The 20,110-nt window shown below is 40.4% G+C and overlaps 2 protein-coding genes across 11 annotated transcripts in view; one reads left to right on the top strand and one right to left on the bottom strand.

The window, feature by feature from the left end:
• COL4A3 (collagen type IV alpha 3 chain) overlaps window positions 1–11,614 on the bottom strand; it is a 127,483-nt gene extending 115,869 nt beyond the window's left edge. Inside the window, exon 1 of one of the 2 annotated variants that reach the window (XM_082690165.1) lies at window positions 11,495–11,614. In XM_082690165.1, the coding sequence (XP_082546291.1) occupies window positions 11,495–11,521 (27 nt within the window). In that variant the 5' untranslated portion in view covers window positions 11,522–11,614. Of the gene's footprint in view, window positions 1–11,161; window positions 11,443–11,494 lie in introns of those variants that run through there. The other variant, XM_082690164.1, reaches the window with a different exon arrangement.
• Window positions 11,515–20,110, top strand: part of COL4A4 (collagen type IV alpha 4 chain) — a 125,044-nt gene continuing 116,448 nt past the window's right edge. For 6 of the 9 annotated variants that reach the window (XR_014300448.1, XR_014300449.1, XM_082690160.1 and 3 more), the window contains exon 1: window positions 11,855–11,961. The gene's annotated coding sequence lies outside the window, so the exon portion shown is untranslated. Of the gene's footprint in view, window positions 11,578–11,854; window positions 11,962–20,110 lie in introns of those variants that run through there. The other 3 variants (XM_082690159.1, XM_082690158.1, XM_082690161.1) reach the window with 3 other exon arrangements.

Consider the following 20,110-nt stretch of genomic DNA (forward strand, 5'->3'; position numbering starts at 1 on the left):
AAGATGGAACTGGGTTAAACTTTTTCTAGACTGCAGACTTCTTCTAGACTTTTTCAATACTTTGGTAAAGTATTGCATTGATGTTTTGATTGTAATGGGGTAACAGTTTCAGAAATCATTCTTTCTGAAAAACCAAAACATTTTTAAAACCAATATTATTTCAAATAGTGCTTAATTATTTAAATAGTGAATAAAGTGATATCCGATACTCCTTTTTGATCATCTGGGAAGTTTAGGTAAGAAAGAGTCCTACTAAAAGCCCAAATAACCAGAACTCCCAATTCTAAACCTACTTTCTCTACAAATCTGATGAGTTCTCTTGGTTCAGACTCTTACCAGTTAATCAGGAATGATACTACTTTGCCATCTTATTCAGAAATGCACAAAACCAGACATTTGGTAAGAAAGCATCTACACACACAATTACTTCAAATATGATTTTGCTACATGTTAGTCTTCAAGGAGTTCCATTATAACCTTACTTCTAAACAATGGGAAATACCCCCAAAATTCAACAGAAGGGTATTACCTAAATAAGTTTATAGTACCAACCTACAATGAAGTGTTCTGTAGACTTTTAGAGATATACTTGTAATAATTAACAACTCAGAAATTTTTTTCCAGTCCATTGTTAGGTGAAAAGAGTAGAGTAAAAAAGAAATAATCCCATAGAGAATAGAGAATAGTGATCATCTATGGGTAATATGACTATGGATCATTTCGATTTTTAAATTTCTTTTGGTAGTTTTAAATATTTTCCAGATTTTGCACAACACAGGAAACTTTTTTTAAAGCTAGCATGTGAATGAACACTTCAGCATTCCTGATATCATACATAAATAAACAGAATAAAATTATCCTATCATCTAGTTAAACAAGGAAGATGAATATTAACCTTGTTGCTTTGGGCCTCTGCAGACATACTTTGACATTTGATTCAAGGGAAAATATTGCAGATTTCTTGATGTCCCCCTTGTAGAACTTTTTCCTTGAGAAGTTCATGTAACAACAAAATATCCTGGTGGGAAAAAAATCCAGTGACCTGACTGTTTTGTCTACATAATGAAAAATCTCCCAAGGTTTCTAAATACACTTGAGTTCCTTTTTAAACATTGGGATCACTTCTCTAAGAAACGAAGTTGGAGATACTATCTAATTAACAAACATCAATCTTAAAGATTAAAAATGGAACATTCCTAACTTTCCCCAAAACTGTCAGAAAAATAAAAGATCTTTATACAGTTAGGATTACACTTTTCAAAAAAACAATGAACTCATTGCAATAATACCAAAATATGAGACTACGAAATACTCCTTAAATGCTTTATTTATATGTGCCTATGCAATGCACATATATACTACCTACAATGATGTGTGGAAATATTTTTTGACAACTTGATACTGTATGTACAACGCATCAGACTGGATTTTTAACCCTCCTCTCATTGTATATATCATTATCAAGTTAATTGCACTGAATCAATTAACAGGGACAGATTGAACAACTTCTCTGTTGTTCTCCTCCATTTCTCTCTGACTGCCAAGCCAATGAAATCCAAAAAAAAAAAAAAAAAAAGCACCACCAAGACTTGCTTCCCGTTCTGTAACCTCTCCTTTACCTAGGCTGGGTTCCCAAGGAGAACAGTTAGCCTTCTCCATGTGTCAGTCATACAAGTCTTTAAAATAGAGATTATGTCGCCATTCTTTTGAAATGCAGTGCCATCCCTCTACACCTTAGAAGAACTTTACAGTCCCTACCAAGGCTGGCACAGTTCTCAGACAATAACGTCCAGGAATGGAATCTCCTGGGGACCTGGTCAGTATGCAGATTTCAGTCGGAGTGGGTTTGGAGAAGGGATCAACAGGACCTTCTGCCTTGCTAACCAGCACCCACCAGGAGGGGAAGCTGGTGCTGTAGGTCCTCTGAGTGAGGAGCTCTTCACCTTCTTCTGGCATGGCCTTCGCTTCATTCTTCGGTTTCATTCTTCCCCTGCTTGGAGCCCTCTCAAGCCCAGGACCTTCTCAGCTGGGACAAGGCCCTAGGCCTCACAGCCACACATCTAACAAATTCAAACCTGTCCCAGTGAGGTTGAGGAGAGGATGACAGACACGCCCACAAGGATGAAGGAAGAACATTTTCATCACATCACTTTACACGTGGGCCCATTACCAAGTTACAGTGTGAATTCATTACTCATCCATTGCTAATGCAACAACTGTCTTTTGAATAGCATAAGTACACTGCCTTGTCTCTTTGTCGTTAAAATATTAATCTGTTAAGTGCAAACATTAAAATGATAGGGTGGTCACCCACATACGATCCTGTGGACTTATTTCAGGTTACCCAGGGAGCAGTTTCCCCTCCTTAATCAGGGCAACCACCATGAGCCTGTCTCCCTCTGGGGCATCCCATCTCCAACCCACCTTTAGCAAAATACCCAGAATATGTATTCCCTCATGGTGAGTAAACAAATGCAACATTTTCTTTTCTTTCTTTCTTTCTTTTTTTTTTTTTTTTTTTCTAAAACTTCTGTTGGCCTTGGTTTTATTCTTTGACAACCCAGGAGCCGTAACATCAGAAGCGTCTCCCCTCTCTCCCCTCTGGAGAGGCCTGGGCCTGAGTCACATTCCTTAGTGCTTTCCACATTCCTCAGCCTCCATGTAAGGCTGCGAGCCAGTTCCTCAGACAGGTTTTCCCCAACGACCTCTAGCTAAGGTAAATGTTGTCCTTATCCATCACCACATTATTCTCTCCCAGCAGGTACCCAATCTATATATTCGTTTACTGAGCTGCTCTCTCCCCTCTGCCACGCCCCGCTCCCCTGGAAACCCAGCTCCGAATGGCTAGGGGTGCAGACTGTTTATCAGTGAATCTCCAATACCCAGTCCACATGCCTATATTTCTGTCCTATTATCTCCTTCCTGATTTTAATAATAACAACAAAATAATTGTAACTAGACCATAAAAACTGTGGGTCCTGGTGAGTACTTTTTCTGCAATAGATAAGGTACCATCATTTAGAGATAAGAGAAGCAGAGATTCTTTTGCAAGTAACTTGTTTAAAGGAACACTAAACTCCTTGCCTGGCTAGACTGTAGTGATAACTTAGTTTATAGTTTCAGATGAAAGGCAAGTCAGTTTCCAGTATATTTCTCCTTTTCTCCTTTCCTTTTGCTAATGTTTACTGGTTTATGATTTTCTTTCCACTCTTCAGGTGTACAACTTACTTATATTTTGATAATGGGGCAATCTAATTAAAAGTGTACAAAGTAGTTTGTGCACCTTTAAGCACTGTAATCAAGGTCAATATCTAAGCTTTCTGGAGAAAGAGTTGCACAGACATTTAGGCACAGTCCATGCTGACTTATTGTCTTTAATTTAAGTTTGTCATTTTGACAGTATGTTTATTTCCTACGGCAAATCAGCAAACAAAATGTGTTCTGTTCAGAGATATGACCTTATGGGCTGTATGTGGGTCTGCGCTATTGAAGATGCTAGTCACCTGTGGCTATAGACACTTGAAACATAGATACTCTGAATTAAGATGTTCTGGAAAGGCAAAATAGATACCAGATTTTAAAAACTTAATATGAAAAAAAATATTGCACAGTATTTATTAGTGTTTTTACTAAGGATTACATGTTGACATTATAAAATTATGGATGTACTAGGATAAGTGAAATATATTCAAGTTAATTTACCCGTTTCTTTTTATTGTTTTAATGTGACTACTGAGAAACTTAAATATGTGGCTCATTGGTATGGCTCACAATTTTCAATTGCATGATGTGGACACTGATGTTCATTTATCTCAACTTTTGAGGGCATGTACTGTGTAAAATAGTAGAGCCGATGTACTTTCATACAGCCTTGGCTAGAAAATATATCTGAAGCCAACAGTCTCAGCTGGCAGTTGCACTAGGAATCCCAAGAAGGCTGAAAAGACTGACATGGGTGCTTCCAGAAGACAAGAGCCAGTGAGATACCTTGTGAGATAAACATAGAACAAGGAGTGAGAGGCTTTCTTATCTGATTTTTAGAGATGAAGACATCTCGGATGGATTAAATAACTGGTCAAGGCCCTAGTGGGAGGGCTGAGAGGGAAAATGTCTATTCTGTTAAGAAGTTGATATGATCTCAGTTTCCTTACTTTCTGAAACTGAAAACAGAGGTGAAATAAATAAGTTACAGTGAAAGTCTGTTATGATTAAAAAGTCTAGGCGGGGGCCAGATGTAAACTTTGTAAAACAAAAATGCTCTGGGCACCACGTGTTTTCACTGATCTTGGAAAATCTTTTGCTCTGTGGAGGGTGGAAGCTTTCTGGCTGAAGGCCACAGCATGAGCATGGTCAGACGCACACGGATGAAGGACCACAGGGCATTTGCAAACCAGACAGCCCTGTTGTCGGAATCAGACACTGACAGGTTTGAGGGTTTCCATCAGTTGCAGTATTTCACAGAATTATCTTTACTCACAGTTAACACTAGCCAGTTGCGGCTGTGCTCTCCCTAATAGGGCAAATGTTCTAAGGGAAATGCAAAGACAGACTTTATTTAATTCAGTTTTTCCAAGGATCATGTCTGAAAGCAAACTAACTACTGTAAGCCCAGAGAAACGTTCAAGGAGGAAAGCTGGCCTCGGAGAGGGAGAGGAGGCTGAGAGAGAAAGTTGGTGGTTTTGCTGTTGTTGACCTTGACCCCCACCTCATCTAATGGAAGTCAGAATGTTTGGAGGAAATTGGCAGTGGGAGGGCCTGGAGGAGGGTGGCCCTGAGAAGACAAAAGGAAACATGTTTGGTGCCCTCCATCCTCCCAAACCGTTAGGACGTAAGTCTATTCTAATGGGAAAAAATTCTCTGGGAGTCACAGAACTACTTTGTTCTTTTTTTCCCCTCCAATCCGTGAGCAATGAGGTGAAATGGAGGGGGTGGGGCAGGCTGAGTGATGACAGAGGAGGCTTTTATTTTCCCCAAACTTCTCATTCACATGGTCTCCCCATGGGTGATAAAAGACAGAAGACACAGGACAGACCCGACCTTGAAATCATAGAAAAAACAATCAGAAAGGGGTTGGGAATAGAGTATAAGTAAAGTGATTAAAGGCATTAGATAAAGGGGAAATCTACAAAAGAAAAAAAAAAAAAGACAAAACCAAACCAAACCCAAACTTGGACTCCAAAAAGGACTTCTGGAATAGTCACTGAAATTAAAATTTAATGAATAAAAATAATTATAATTAACATTATTGAATGATTACTATGTGACAGGCATGGTAAAAGAATATGTGTTATATGTATTAAATCACTGAATCCTCATTAAAACCTGAGGTCAAAAAAAAAAGCAAAACAAAAAACAAACCTGAGGTCAGTTTCTTACTTCCATTTTAAGGTCAAGAAATTGAGACAAAAATGTAAAAGCTGGTAATAAATAAATCTGGGGCTATAAACCACGTCGAGTGGTTCCATCCAGAGTTCTTTTTCATTACTGGAAATTACAATAGACTGAAAAATCTACTGAAACTTACAAACAGCAGAAGAGAGAATTAAAAATTGGAAGAAAGACATGAGATGGCTTCACAGGGTGTGACATGGGAGAAGTAGTGCCTGGGACAGAAGTTAGATGTGCTACCCTGTGGTCTCAAGTCCAGCTGATGATTGGTCTCATGGAGAGTCTGGGTGAAGCTCTGCACTTCTAACCATAGTTCTTTTGTGAGGAGAAGAGAATTTGTGCAATAGCTCCCATTGCCCACACATCCAAGATTTGTCCCACAGGGGTTAATACCCTACATCTAAAGGACAACAGGGAGCCATGAGTAGAGTCTAGAGGAACCATAGACTGTTCCATGTGCAAAGTCTGTGGCCAGGTTGGCAGCTGGGTTAAGTCAGTGCCCAAAGCCCAGGAGGACGATGGGGCCCAGAGGATCCAAATAGCATATGAAGGGTCTCTATTATAAGAAGTTAGGAGAACTGGAGGAGAAGACAAGAAGGTCCAGGATGCATCCTAAGAATTTCAGGAATAGAGACAGTGGAGAAGGAGAAGTATAAAAAGGGAATGTCTGAGAATTTTGAAGATCTGATGAAAACTATAGACTATCAAATTAAATAACCATGTAACCAGTAGGATACATAAGAAATACACGGGCACAGATAATAACATGATTAAAAAATCTTGACCATATATATACATATACATATATCTTTGAAGACAAAATATCATCTCTATCATAATTTCATTAAAAAAGATTAACTAGAAAATCTGCATTTGGAAATTAAGAAATAAGCATGTAAATAACCTATAAGATGAAGAGATCAATTAGAAAGGAGTCTGAATGTAATTATGCTAAAAGAGTGCTTATTAAAATATGTGTGATAGGGGTGCCTGGGTGGCTCAGTGGGTTAAACCCTCTGCCTTCGGCTCAGGTCATGATCTCAGGGTCCTGGGATGGAGCCCCGCATCAGGCTCTCTGCTCAGCAGGGAGCCTGCTTCTCCCTCTCTCTCTCTGCCCGCCTCTCTGTGTACTTGTGATCTCTCTCTCTCTCTCTCTCTGTCAAATAAATAAATAAATTCTTTTTTAAAAATGTGTGTGATATAGTTAAAGCAGTGTTTGGGGGAAAGTTTTTAGTCTTAAATACATTTGAACTATTTAAAGTTGCTTAATTAAGGTCAAAATACAGAATTCACCCAGTTTGCTATATCTTTGAGAGTAAGGCTATTAAGTCTTGGACAAAACATACCATTTACAATAGTACTGAAAATATCAAATATTGAGAAATTAAAGAAACAGAAAGCTCTAAAAAATAATGAGAAGTGAAAGCCCTAAATAAAAGGGCCCATAAATGAATACAAATAGATCCATTTATGAATGAGTGATTGGTACACAAGCTTGCAGATACCACGCTGCAAAACAGTAAGGGAAAGAATGCACTGTTTAATAATGTTGAGACAATTTGTTATCTATATGGAAAAAGATAAAATCATATCACTTAAGTAGAAAAATAATTCCAGGATTAAGAGTCCCAAATGCAAAAGAGTTAAATTGTGAAACATTCTTTTTTTTTTTTTTTAAGATAAGAGAACATTTTCATAATCTCAGGGAGGAAAAGGATTACTTCAACAAGACACAAAACACAAAATGTCCAGAAAAAAATGAATAAGTTTGAGAGTATAGTGAAAAAAATTTATATGTTAAGACACCAGTAACCAGATGAAAAGATAAACCAGAGAATGGAATGGAATCTTTGCTATATGTTTAAATGGCAAAAGTTTGGCATCCAAATACATAAGAAAACTCCTAATTATTAGCAACGGAAAGGGCAAGACCACAAGAGATCAATAGGAAAAGAGCTGCCATGCAATTCACCCGGAGGTAATCTAAACTGCCAATTAAAACAAGAACAGATCCACAAACTCAGTAGTCAAAACGGGAACCTATTTTATGCCCATGAACATCTAAACACACCAAATTTTGCTGAGGATGTAGGGAAACAGGTGCATTCTGGGTAGGCTTTCAAAATCTAGTTGTCACAATGGTACCTATACAAAGATGTTACATTCCAACTTCCTGAAACAAGACCATGGAAACAAACTTCCTGTGTTTAGGGGGGATGAAAAAATAAACTGTGCTTTATTTATATAACTGGATACTTGTAGCAGCTATCACATCCTATGTATATGCATGAATCACATCTATATGTATCAACATGGATGAAATCCAAAACCGTAATATGGATTGACACAAACAAGAGCCAAAAGGTACCTATTAATGTGAAACCATTTATTGCATTTGAAGGACAACAAAACAATAATATTTATTCTTCGTGATGACTAACACACACATACGCATACACACACAGTGTGGAAATACAAAACCATACACAGAAGAGGGGGCAAAGAATGTGTGTATGACTTTTTTATTCATCTGCTGTTTTCCCTAAAGGGAAAGACGTTACTTTTATGTTACTTGACGTTACTGTTACATTACTTTTTGTCTCTTTGGAATGTTTCCCAATTCAACTTACTTTTTAAAATTTAAGAATGAAATCAGTCGAGAAAGCATCCTCCCTAAAACGTAGCTGTTATTCAGCCCCTGGGAGTTGCTTGCTGCGTTTCTGCTCTGTCTGGAATTTTAAGGGAAAAAAAGGCAGTAGAAGCATACCTCAGACCATGAACCTCACCTTTGGCAGCTATCAGAGGAGGAGCACTCTCTAGCCCATCTCCCAAATCTATGTCCTGAAGCAACAGCAACGTGCCTCCCAGTTTTCCGGTTGACGGGCTGAGCCCAGGAACAGCGACGAACCTGAGGAAACCCTGAACTGCTAGGTCTGAAGCCACAGTGGATTTCACAGAGGGCACTTGAGAACAAATTATGTGGGTGGACAGTTCCACCCTGTCTGAACTCAGAAGGTGGAGTCAACGCCACTACTACCTCCCTGATTTGAGAAACTGCTGAGGTACAACTGCAGAAATTGAGCGCAAAATATATTCTTAACTAGTGCAGTCCCAAGAAGACAGATATGCTCGCCCAGAGGCTAACTGTAGCCTGCACACGCACATTACTTGGCCCGTTGTTTGTTCAGCCCTTTACAAAAACACAAAAACCAAAAAACAACCCAGACACTGTGTGTTTTGCCAAAATTCAACTTATTTGCTAACATCTGGAGTTTGAGAGATTTCTTATGGAAATTGGACCCCCCCACTCCTCACCCACCCCCCTTCTCTCCTGAAGAAGGCAGGAATTCTGACATTACTGAGCCTGAATTCTAGAATGTCAACAATCTGGCCCATACCCCATGGGCTGAGTAAGTATCTCCCCGGCTGGTGCCTCTGGAACTTTCAATTCCCCCACATTTTACAGAGAGACCGTCTTGAGGCTCAGAGACATCAAGTCCCCTGCCTAATGCCACAGTTATCCTATGGAGAGAGCCATCCTGGCGTCCCCTAGACCAGTGACTGGTTGACTTATTATTCTTTTTCTCTACACACACTTCAAGGTTTCTAATGACACTTTCTTATATAATTCAGCAGGTGCAAAGAAAATGATCATTCTTATCAATTTTCTTCTTCTTTTATTTATTTATTTATTTTCAGCATAACAGTATCATTATTTTTTCACCACACTTAGTCTTATCAATTTTAACAAAACTTGCTTCAAGCAATGATAAAAAGAATACAAATGGATTAACTGTATTATCAGCAAGAAGTCATTAGATTTGACCAAACTCAAGACAAATAATGTTACATGTAAAAACTAATAAGGGACTATGGCAATATAATTAAAACTTGGCATAATTAGAGGTTGTATGATCACAGAGCATCATGTTTCCAGGCTGATCTTTATATACCCCTCGTTTCCCCGGCCCCCTCCCCCTACCTCTCCTCTTCTTTAGAGTCTAGAAGGATGTGCAAACCCTGCTCGGGACCTCTGCCCCATGCCTTCCCACAACATACACTTTCTTTAGGTTTTTGCTTGTTGTATTTATTTGCTCCTGGATTAAAGATAGTAGACAATCTATAGTAACTTGGATGAGTTTAATATGCCATGCCTGGGGCGCCTGGGTGGCTGAGTGGGTTAAGCCTCTGCCTTCAGCTCAGGTCATGATCTCAGCGTCCTGGGATCAAGTCCCGCATTGGGCTCTCTGCTCGGCAGGGAGCCTGCTTCCTCCTCTCTCTCTCTCTGCTTGCCTCTCTGTCTACTTGTGATCTCTGCCTGTCAAATAAATAAATAAAATCTTTAAAAAAAAATGCCATGCCCGGAAGTATTGGGTTGGGCATTCCTAGTCTATGCAAAGTGCATTTCTGTTAGAACCAGCTACACGAAGAGATTACATGGATTATAAAATTCCTTAAAATGGAAAATACTCAATAACTTAAGTGTAAATTGACATGGGGATGGTTCAATGGACTTTAGCATATTTGCATACTTTGGAAAATCATGCAAAGGGAAAAAAAGAGAGATGAATGTATATCACATATAACATGGACAGAGCTGTAGGTTGCAAAAGGATATGTATATTATGGTACCGATTATGTTAAAAAATAGCAACAAAATCACATGTTGTTTGTAGGCCTATTTATGTCTACCCAAATGCATAGAAAATGCCCAGAAAGAAACATGAAATGGTGAGTGGATGACTTTTGTTTCGATGGGGAGGGGAAGAGGTATAAAGATGCTCAAAGAGGATTTTAGCTTCATCTTTCATGTCTTAATTTAAAAGAAACAGTATGTAAATTACCTATGGTAGTAACACATATTTATGTGACTATTAACTTCCAATCACATTCTCAATCATGAAATTGTAAAACTGCTCATCTTTGGCAATGAAACTTTCACTGCACTATCACCCAAACTAACTTTTTAAGTGTATAAATCACAGATGCATCTGACAAGTTAAATTTGACTCTCACGAATTCAAATCAAGCCAACTAGAAGTTATAATAGTTTGGAGGACACCTAATTTATCTTTGCAAAGAATAGAAAATATGGAGTGCATTTAAATTAATCTGGGATCTCTCAGATTATAGATCAAAAGCAAAGTGACAGATTGCTTAATTTATCCTAACATGAGTTTTATTTCTAAGGTGCTAATAAGTTTTCAGTGGTAAGATTTCTCAACAATAGCGACAGAACACTGGAGTGTGAATTTTGACAAGGGGGAACCAAGCCCCAGAGAGGTCAGAGTTCAGTGTGAGGTGACATCTAGGAAATGTCAGGGCTGGGAGTCCCCTAGCACTCTATGCTTTCTGCCAGGCCATGCTGCCTGCTCTGACTCACCAGTATGACATATGGTTTCTCTGGAGCCGGTGTTCTCATCCCTAGCCATTATCTCAGACCTCGGTCCCTATCTATCTATCTATCTATCTACCTAATCTATCATCATCACCATCATCTATCATCTTCTACCTCTGGAGGCCTTTCCCCAGGATCCTCAACTCCGACGGAACCAGACAAGCTTGTTCCTCTCCTCTTCCACCAGCCTTTCCCCCAACGCATTCCACCTGTTACCCTGGCATGCCCGCTTGCTCGCATCCCCCACGCCGCCCGCCCAGCACCGGCGTGGAGCCCAAAGTCACGCACGCACCGGGACTCAAGGACTGCGCCCCGCGGGTGGGGCCTGCGCGTTCCCAGGACGAGGGGCTGGGTATCGCGCCGCCCATCACTCACCTTGCCTGTCGTTGGCGCCGCTGCCAGGAGTACCAGCAGGAGCAGGCGCAGCAACACGGGCGGCCTGGGCGCCGTCCCGGGGCGCATGGTGGGCGCCCGCTCAGAGCCCCGGCGTGTCCAGTGACCCGCAGGCTCGGCGGCCACCGCGTCCCTTGCGCGACGCGGGTTGGGGAGCCTGGTTGTGAAGCTCGCCTCGCCAGCCCGCCCGGGGCGGGTTATGTAGGGCTCAGCCACGCCGTCCGTCCCTCCCCACTGAGGTTTTTGACTGCGGCTCCAAGGGAGGGAAGAAGTGGCTTAGGTCCCGCCCTCGTCCCCCCCTCCCCTTCAACTCACCAGGCAATGTCCCTCCGACCTGGGCATCGTGCCCAGCAGGGGAGAAAAAACTGCGCTGCGGGGCTGGTGGGCGCAGATCCAGGGTAAGGGGTTAGGAGATGATGCTCCCAAGGTCCTGGGGCCGAGGCCCGGCCGGGGGGCGCGGGTCGGAGGTGGAGAATTTGGGGGTGTGCGCTGGGGAGGCGGCTCAGCGGGGCTGGGGGAGTGGCCAGCGGCCGTGCCCAGATTAAGCCGGAGGCGCGCTGGGGAGTCCGCATTCTAGTGGCCCAGCCTGCTTCCCGCTCCCGCCGCGCTGCCTTCGCGCCGCCTCCGCTTCTCAACCCGCCGCGGACTGGCCGCGGCCGCACTTGGAGGGGAGAGCGCGGAGACCCGGCCGCCGAGTCGCGCGTGGATCTGGACGCGGCGGGGCGGGAAGGCGCGGCGCGCGCTGCGACCAGGCGGCTTCCGGCGCGGCGGGTGTCCCTGAGGTAAGGCGCCCACCGCCCAGACTGCGCAATCGCTGCCCCGGGCCTTGGGCACCTGTCTGGAGTTGGGGGGGGGGGGAGGCGGGGGGTGAGGGCAGGCAGCGGCGGAAGCCTGACAACTGAGAGTGGGGCGCGCGGGGTGGCGGGCGGGGCGGGGAGTTGGGGTCCCGGGGTCACCAGAGGAGAGCTTGTCTGGCTCCCGGGCTTGTCTGCCCGGGCTTGAACCGGGCGCTGTGTTTTGATTAATTTGGGGACTCGAGTTACCAGCCTGGCAGTCTGGGCACTCCGGAATGCCAAGAGCAAGAGGCAGCTGAGGGGAAAGAGAAAGCCCATCCTATTCTCTGCTGCGCTGAACTGGCTTTTCAGGGTAAATCTTATCTGCGGAAATGGCAGAGGAAACCAAAAGCCAACTCTGTCCAGGGTGTCTCCCTCCTGAGAGTCCTCTTCGTGGAGGTCCAGTATCTGGCTTGTTAGGGCACTATCTTCAGAGCAGGGCTCCTGCCCTTTCTTGTGCCCCTGGCCATATGGGCTCTGGGGAGATATTTAGACCCCTTTTCGGAATCATGTCATTAAATACGCAAGATCACAAAATTAAATTTTGTGATCTTGTGTATTTAACCCCAGTTTTACTGGGATGCAGTTATCAGATTATTAAAGTCATGATATAGTGACAGATGTGCGACAGTATTATTGCACTAACTACCTGCCTCTAACAACAGATCTATCAAACACCTGTGATCCCAAACTAGTGGTGACAGCAAAACTAGCAAGTGACATGGAAACACCATCAAGTGCCCTCTCAGGGGCTACCAGTAGGATTGTAATTTTTTGCCTATATTCAGAACTGCAGGAAGTGCCGAACTTCCAGGAAAAGTTAGTGAAAAGAGACGTTTACTTTTGTTTGCATACAAGATCACAGACCACCTGGATTCCATCTCTACCTTAAGGCCCCCTGCTCTGAAGCAGTGTTTGCTGACATCTGCAGTCCTTGGTCATCAAGCACCACGTGGGAAATAGGAGCTTTAGTTACTGATTGTGGAGAACCACTTGCTCTCCATCAGAATAGGATCTCTTACTGTATTGGATCTACTGTAGATATGTAGTTGGGCAAAATCCTGACAGTGAATCTCACCCTGGCTTTGGATGGGGGGGGGGTGGTTGGTGAGTGAATTTACTGTCTTCCCTCTGTTTTTTATGCCAACAATTGTTGACTGTGTCTGTGCATTAGAATCTCCTAAGGAACCTCTGAAAACCCTGATACCCAATTGATTCCAAGCCAATCACACCAGACCTTCCAGTGGTGGGGCTCAGGTGTGTTTTGAAGCTCCCTGGAGATTCCCACGTGCAGCCAAGTTTGAGCACTGCTGTTTTACATGCAGATTTCAGTTGGCTGAATTGAATTAGGGCCTCTCCTTTGTAGAAAAATCAAAAGGACATATGTTAAACTCTCTATTAAGACAGGTGTGTCCAAGCCACAGATGTTGCAGTGTGAGACATAGTAGCTTCTTTCTGTAGACAGGGAAGTCTCTAGGGAAACGTCTCCTGTCACTCTTGTGAGATAGGACATCAGGAGCTTGGTTGATGAATAAAAGTGTCTAAGAATTCCAAGTATGATAATATTGCATGAACTGACATTTCCTCCTAGGGGAAGAAAAAAACAAAAACAAACAAACAAACAAACAAACAAAACTACCCTCAATGTCAGTGCTCTTTCTTTTGGCCAAATTTTGGAAGAGCTCTCAATTTTGGCTTTTAATTGCTTTTTTCTGAAGCCAAGTCATTTTGACAGCAGATCAGACTTGGCTTTATTAACTTTGAACTGGGAGGCAGCAGTCAAGTGCACGTTACTTCTGATGCTGCAACACAGCAGGAAGGAAGCCGGGGATGTAAAGCCGGAAAGATAGAAGCAGTGGTGAAGAGCTTGGTCTCTGGGGTAGCCTCTAGATTTTGAATCCTTTTCACACTTACCGTATGAGGTAACCTTTCTGATGTGGGGTCTTCTTTTCTGTAAAATAGGCATAATCATAGCACCCACCGTCAGGAGTTGTAGGAATCCAGTGTGGTAATGCATTAGAAGCCCTCTGTCCAGGGTCTTCACAAAACAATTTTATCTTGGGATCCGATTCTCCAGTTGCATAAAGGAAAAGAGGGTGAACCCAGTAAGAAATGGTGGCATAAGCTCTTCTCAGCTGAGTAGGAAGGGGGTGATGGCCAAGCACATCCCACCAGCTCCCTTGAGGTCAGCCAAGTACTAAGACATCTAGAACCTTGCTAGATATTCTAGCAAGGTTAGTTGACTATGTCTGTGCAGTAGTTTTAGGAACAGTAGTTTTGGCCTCCTGGAGAGCTGGTTAGAAATGCAATCTCAGGTACCACCCCAGACCCACTGAATCAGAGCCTGCATTCAGCAAGGTCTCCTCTGAGCCTCCTCACATTAAACTTTGAGAAGTGGCTTTTCTAACAGCCACATAACACCTCCCATTCGTTACTTCCACACCACATACATACATTCCCTCTGGTACAGTGTTGTATACCTGAAACTAATATCATATTCTAGGTCAGCTATACATACATTTAAATAAAAAAGAATAGTCTCACACACACACACAAAATATTTGGTATACTCACTTGGTGGTGTCAATAAATCAGAATTCTTGATTTTTAAAAAAAATAGGCTTGGGGTCGAGAGAGTTGTTTTTTCACTGTTGTTTCTTTATTTTTCTATTTTTGTTTTGTTTTGTTTTCAATTTGTCTTTGTTTTTCTAAGTACATCACTAGTTTTGATATAATGTTCAATGACTCATTAGTTGGGTATAGCACCCAGGGCTCATCACCTCATGTGCCCTCGTTAATGCCCATCACCCAGTTATCCCATCCAATGTACTAAGTAAAGTAAAGTGGGGATGTAGAGCAGAGACCTCTACTTTTTACACTGAAAGCAGATGAGGGTTTTAAACCAAGTGGTCATTGCCTCTGACAAGCTTGATATTATTACTTTGCCCTTTTGCATCATCACAATATGTTTGTTTTCTACACAGTGCTTAAATGCATAGCGTTTGCTTCACTCATGTGAGTGGAAGCCCCATGAGGGCAGGGGTCTTTTTGGAGTTCTTTACTGTTGTTAAATGAATGAAGTTGAATGATGTCATCAGTTCCCTCAGGATTTACATGGCCTAGTACTGCACTCATCAATAGCTTTCTAGCTCATCCCCTGCAAGTTCTCTCTGAAACCCTTCTTCTAAAACATTGTCAGAGTTCCACCGAAAACTGCACGTGGTGTGGGAAAGGACAGATTGCTTCTGGAACACTTATAAGCAGTCTCCCAATTTCAGAGGCTTAAGGTAACAAGATTTTTTTCTCCCCATTTTCCTTACATGTTCATCACAGAGTGTGAGGAGGTGAGAAAGGGGAAGATCCTCTGCTTATCATAGCCACTCAGGAACCTCCTAGAAATTCCCATGCAACACGTTTTCTGATCTCTTTGGAAGGGAGAGAGAATGTGCCAAATCTGAAGCTGCTCTAGAAGCTTCCACCTGGAGGGGACACGTACTACTTACACACTCACATTTCACTAGCCACACTTCATTTTGTAAGTGACAGGGAAATGAAGTCTACCATGTGCCCGGAAAGAGAGCTGGAAGTATTTGGTGAATGTTAGTAATGTTCATCACATACATGATCCTGTTTGCTTACTTTAAAGCAGCCAGAAACCCTTCTCTGTCTACTTTATAGCTAATTTCACACTGTTTAGAATAGAATAGAGTGGTTCCAAATCAACTTTTTGTACTGCATGTTACTTTTCTGGATTATAAGGGCAGGGACAGAGGGTGACTTTTTTAATGTAATAAATGCAGCACAAAAATTAATTTACTGCACCATAATTTTTGCACAAAGAACAATACCTAAAGTACACAATTCAAGTTGCATTCATCCTGTGAAACCATGATACAGGTCATGAGAGCTTTTCTCTCATTTTTTTGCCCCTTTGTAGTCCATCTTTCTCTACTCCCATTCCCAGGCAAACCTTGATCTGCTTTCCGTCACTGCAGATTCTTCAGCATTTTCTAGAATTTTACATAAATGGAATCAAACAGTATGTGCCCTTTTGTGTCTGGCTTCTCTGACTCAGCAGAATGATGCTGAGACCCATCTGTGTTGAGTATAACAGCAGTTTGTTTCTGCTGCCGAGTTGGGTTCCATTGTATGGATAGCAGCTTTTTAAGTGCCACTTACCAGTGGTTGGACATTTGATTTGTTTCCAAGTTAGGGACTATTACAAATAAAGCTCCTGTGAAATTAAAAAAGAAATTTTTTTTATGATTTTATTTATTTATTTGACAGACAGAGATCAGAAGTAGGCAGAGAGGCAGGCAGAGAGAGAGGAAGGGAAGCAGGCTCCCTGCCAAGCAGAGAGCCTGATGTGGGGCTGGATCCTAGGACCTTGGGATCATGACCTGAGCCGAAGGCAGAGGCCTTAACCCACTGAGCCACCCAGGTGCCCCAACTGTGAAAATTTTTATACAAGGCTTTGTGTGGACATGTGTTTCCAATTCTCTAGAATATATACCTAGAAGTGAAATGGCTAGATGTATGTTTAATTATGAAAGAAACCATTTTCCAAAGGAGTTGTATCATTCTGCATTCTCACCGGCAATGTATGGGAGTTCCAGTGCCTCCACATATTTGTGGCGCATTTTTGTGGTGTCCTCAATGTTCCTCATTTTATTGTAGTAGTTATACGGTGGTATGTCAGTATGCTTTTCATTTGCCTGATAACTAACGATGCTACATATCTTTCATGTACTTAACCATTGTAGAACTTTTTTTTTGAGGTGTCTGCTCAAATCTTCTCCCCCATTTAAAAAACATTAATTGTTTCCCTTCTTACTGTTGAGTCATAATAGTTACTTACATATTCTGGACACAATATCCTTGCCAGATATATTTAATATAAATATTTCCTCCCATTCTCTGGCTTGTCTTTTCATTTCTTTATTGGTGTCTTTCGAAATACAAATATTTTTCTTTTGCTGAAGCCCAGTTCATTAACATTTTCTTATTTTGTTTGTCCTTTTTTTGTTGTTATTGTTATCTGAGTAATCTTCACTTACAATAAGGTTACAAAGAGTTCACCTATGTTTTCTTTTTTGTTATATTTTTATGGTTTAAGTCAATGATCTATCTTAACTTAATTTAGGAATATGGTGTAAAGCAAGGATCTATTTTAAATTTTCCTTTACGTATGGCTATCCAATTGTTCCAGCACCATTCATTGAAAAGACCTCTTTCTCCACTCAATTGTCTTAGCACCCAGATAGAAAACTAATTAATCATCTACATTTAGGTCTTTTTTTTGTTCCCCTGATGCACAATCTCTTCTTTCACCAATACCACATTTCATTATTACTACAGCTTTAGAGCAAGCTTTGAAATCAGGGTATGTAACTTCTCCAACTTTGTTGTTGTTATTTTAAAAAATAGCTTATACTATCCTAGATAATTTGAATATATATATATGGATTTTATTAGCTAATGTTGTGCTATGGAGAGTTGAGTCTATGTTCATGAATTCATGAGTCTATGTTCATGTAGTTTTCTTGTAATATCTTGTAATATCCTTGGAATCTGAGTAATACTAGCCTCATAAAATGAGTTGCCCAGTGTTCCCTCTTCTATTTTCTGTAAGTCTATGTGAAGAATTTATATTATTTCTTCCTTAAATATTTGATAGAATTCACTAGTGAAGGCAGCTAACCCTGGAGTTTTCCTTGTTGGAAATTTATGAATGACTCAGTTAATTAATCCTGAATTTAATTGATATAGGGCTATTCAGATTTTCTATTGCTTCCTGTGTCAGTTCTGATAATATTCATCTTTCATGAAATCTGTTCATTTCTTATACATTGTCAAATTTATTGGCATATAATTGTTCAGAAGATTCTGTAACAATCTTTTTAATACCTGTAGATCTATAATGTTTTCCCTTTTGTCATTTCTTACCATTGGTAATTTCTCAAGAAGATTGATTTTATTTACCTTTTCAAAAAAACCAAAGAACCAGCTTAGAGTTTCTTTTGTTTTTCTCTATTGCTTGAGTGTTTTCTCTTTTATTGAGTTCTTTTTCTACCTTTATTATTTCCTAGCCTTTACTTCAGGATTAATTTATCCTCCTCTCCTAGTTTTCTAAGTAGGGGTTCAGATCATTGATATTAGATGTTTCTTCTTTCCTGATATGAACAATTATAGATTTTTTTTCTTTATCTAGGCTAGTTAAGTTGTACCCCATACATTTTGCTATGTTGTTTTTATTATCATTGAGTTCAAAATATTGTCCTTGATGAATATGTTATTTGGACAGTGTTGATTTCCAAATACTAGGAAATACATTTCCTAGATGGTTTATGGTTCAGTTCTAATTCAATTCTCTGCAAGATTTCAGTCTTTTGAAACCTACTGAGACTTGTTTTATAGTCTGGTGTAGGGTCTATCTTGAACACACTACATCCATTTGGAAAGAATATATGTTTTGCAGTTGTTGGGTGTAGTGTCTTATATATGTATATAAATTAGGGTAAAGTGGTTCATGGTGTTATTCAGATCTTCTGTGTCTTGATTGATATTTTCTACCTTGTTCTTTCAGTTACCAAGAGAAGCATTAGTTTTCAACTATGTTTGAGAATTTATCTATTTCTTCTTTTAGTTTTTCAGTTTTTGCTTCAGGTATTTTGAAGTTCTGCTATGAAGTCCATATATTTATAATATTTGTAGCTTTCTGTCCTGTTAATTTTTTGATCATAATTATATATTCAGATCTATTTTATGTGCTGTTGACATAGCCAGTCTTTCTTATGTATACTGTTTGTGTGGTTATCTTTTCCTAGCCTTTCCTTTCAATCTATTTGTATCTTTTAATCTAAAATGTGTATCTTATAGCATATAGTTGACCTTTTTTCTTTTTTAAACCCAGTGTGACACTCTTTGCCTTTTAATAGGAATTTCTAGCCTATTTTCATATAAAGTAGTTGATATGGCCATATTTAGTTCTGCCATTTCTCTATTTCTCTTCTATCTTTCTCACCTATTTTTTGTCCCTTTCCTTCTTTTTGGCATTCTTTTGTGCTATTCAATTTTTTTTTTAGCATTCTATTTGAATTTTATATCAACTTCTAGTTACATCTTTCTGCATTATTTTTAGTGGTTACTTTAGTGATTGTAATATATGCCTTTAACTTTTCCCAATCTGTTTAAGAGTAATATTTTATTACTTCAGGTAAATCAAATTCATTTTCATATCTGCAGTTCCCAGATGGTATTTGATATTAAATGAGAGATTGATAGATATTTCTTGAGTGAACAAAATCATAGGTATTTATTTATATTGCACCAAAAATAAATGGAATTAATTCCAGAAAAAAAAATTTTTTGGTTAAAGCAAGTTAACTGAAAATCACTTCAAGTTTTAAACATTATTACATTTTAGTGGATTTGAATTTACAAATCTTGTGATTTTCATATAAAATCAAGATTCTATGAATTATTTTATTTTATATATATTTGATGTTTTTGTTGTAAAAAATGTGGACCTCTTTGTATCCTTAATTTCTGAAGTTTCAAAAAAATTCACTTTCAAATTTTAGAACAGGGATGCTCCCTGGTGGTCTAGTGGTTAGGATTCGGCGCTCTCTCAAATTTTAGAACAGGGAGACAGTCTTACTTTAATAATCCTGTATGATTTTGTGAAACTTCTAGCTGTTAATTGTCTTGGCTACTCTGCCCACATATCATCCTCATCCAATATCAAGCACACTGCCTTGGCTTTGTGCTCTTATTTACTGATTCATAATGTCCACAGTGAAACTCTGAATGTGTTCTTATAGTCTGTAGTAGACTGTGGGATGGCCTAGCTCTGAAGCCCAGCTTTGAGGGATGAGATAATTATTAGGTTCCAGAGTGGCAGAAGCATTCTTAGAGAAGTCTGGTTCCAGGACATCCCAAGGGAAGACACCCAGTAGGAGATTCTGAGTTTCTAGGAGCCAGCTCCTGTTGGAAGCAAGACAGATGGACACTGGGCAGAAGATAAGAATGAAGCCAGAGGAAAAGGAGGAAGTTAAGCTCTCCTCAGAAAAGACATAAGAGTTTTATGAGTACTGTG

Source organism: Mustela nivalis (assembly GCF_964662115.1).
Source record: "Mustela nivalis genome assembly, chromosome: 11".
Taxonomy (NCBI): Eukaryota; Metazoa; Chordata; class Mammalia; order Carnivora; family Mustelidae; genus Mustela; species Mustela nivalis.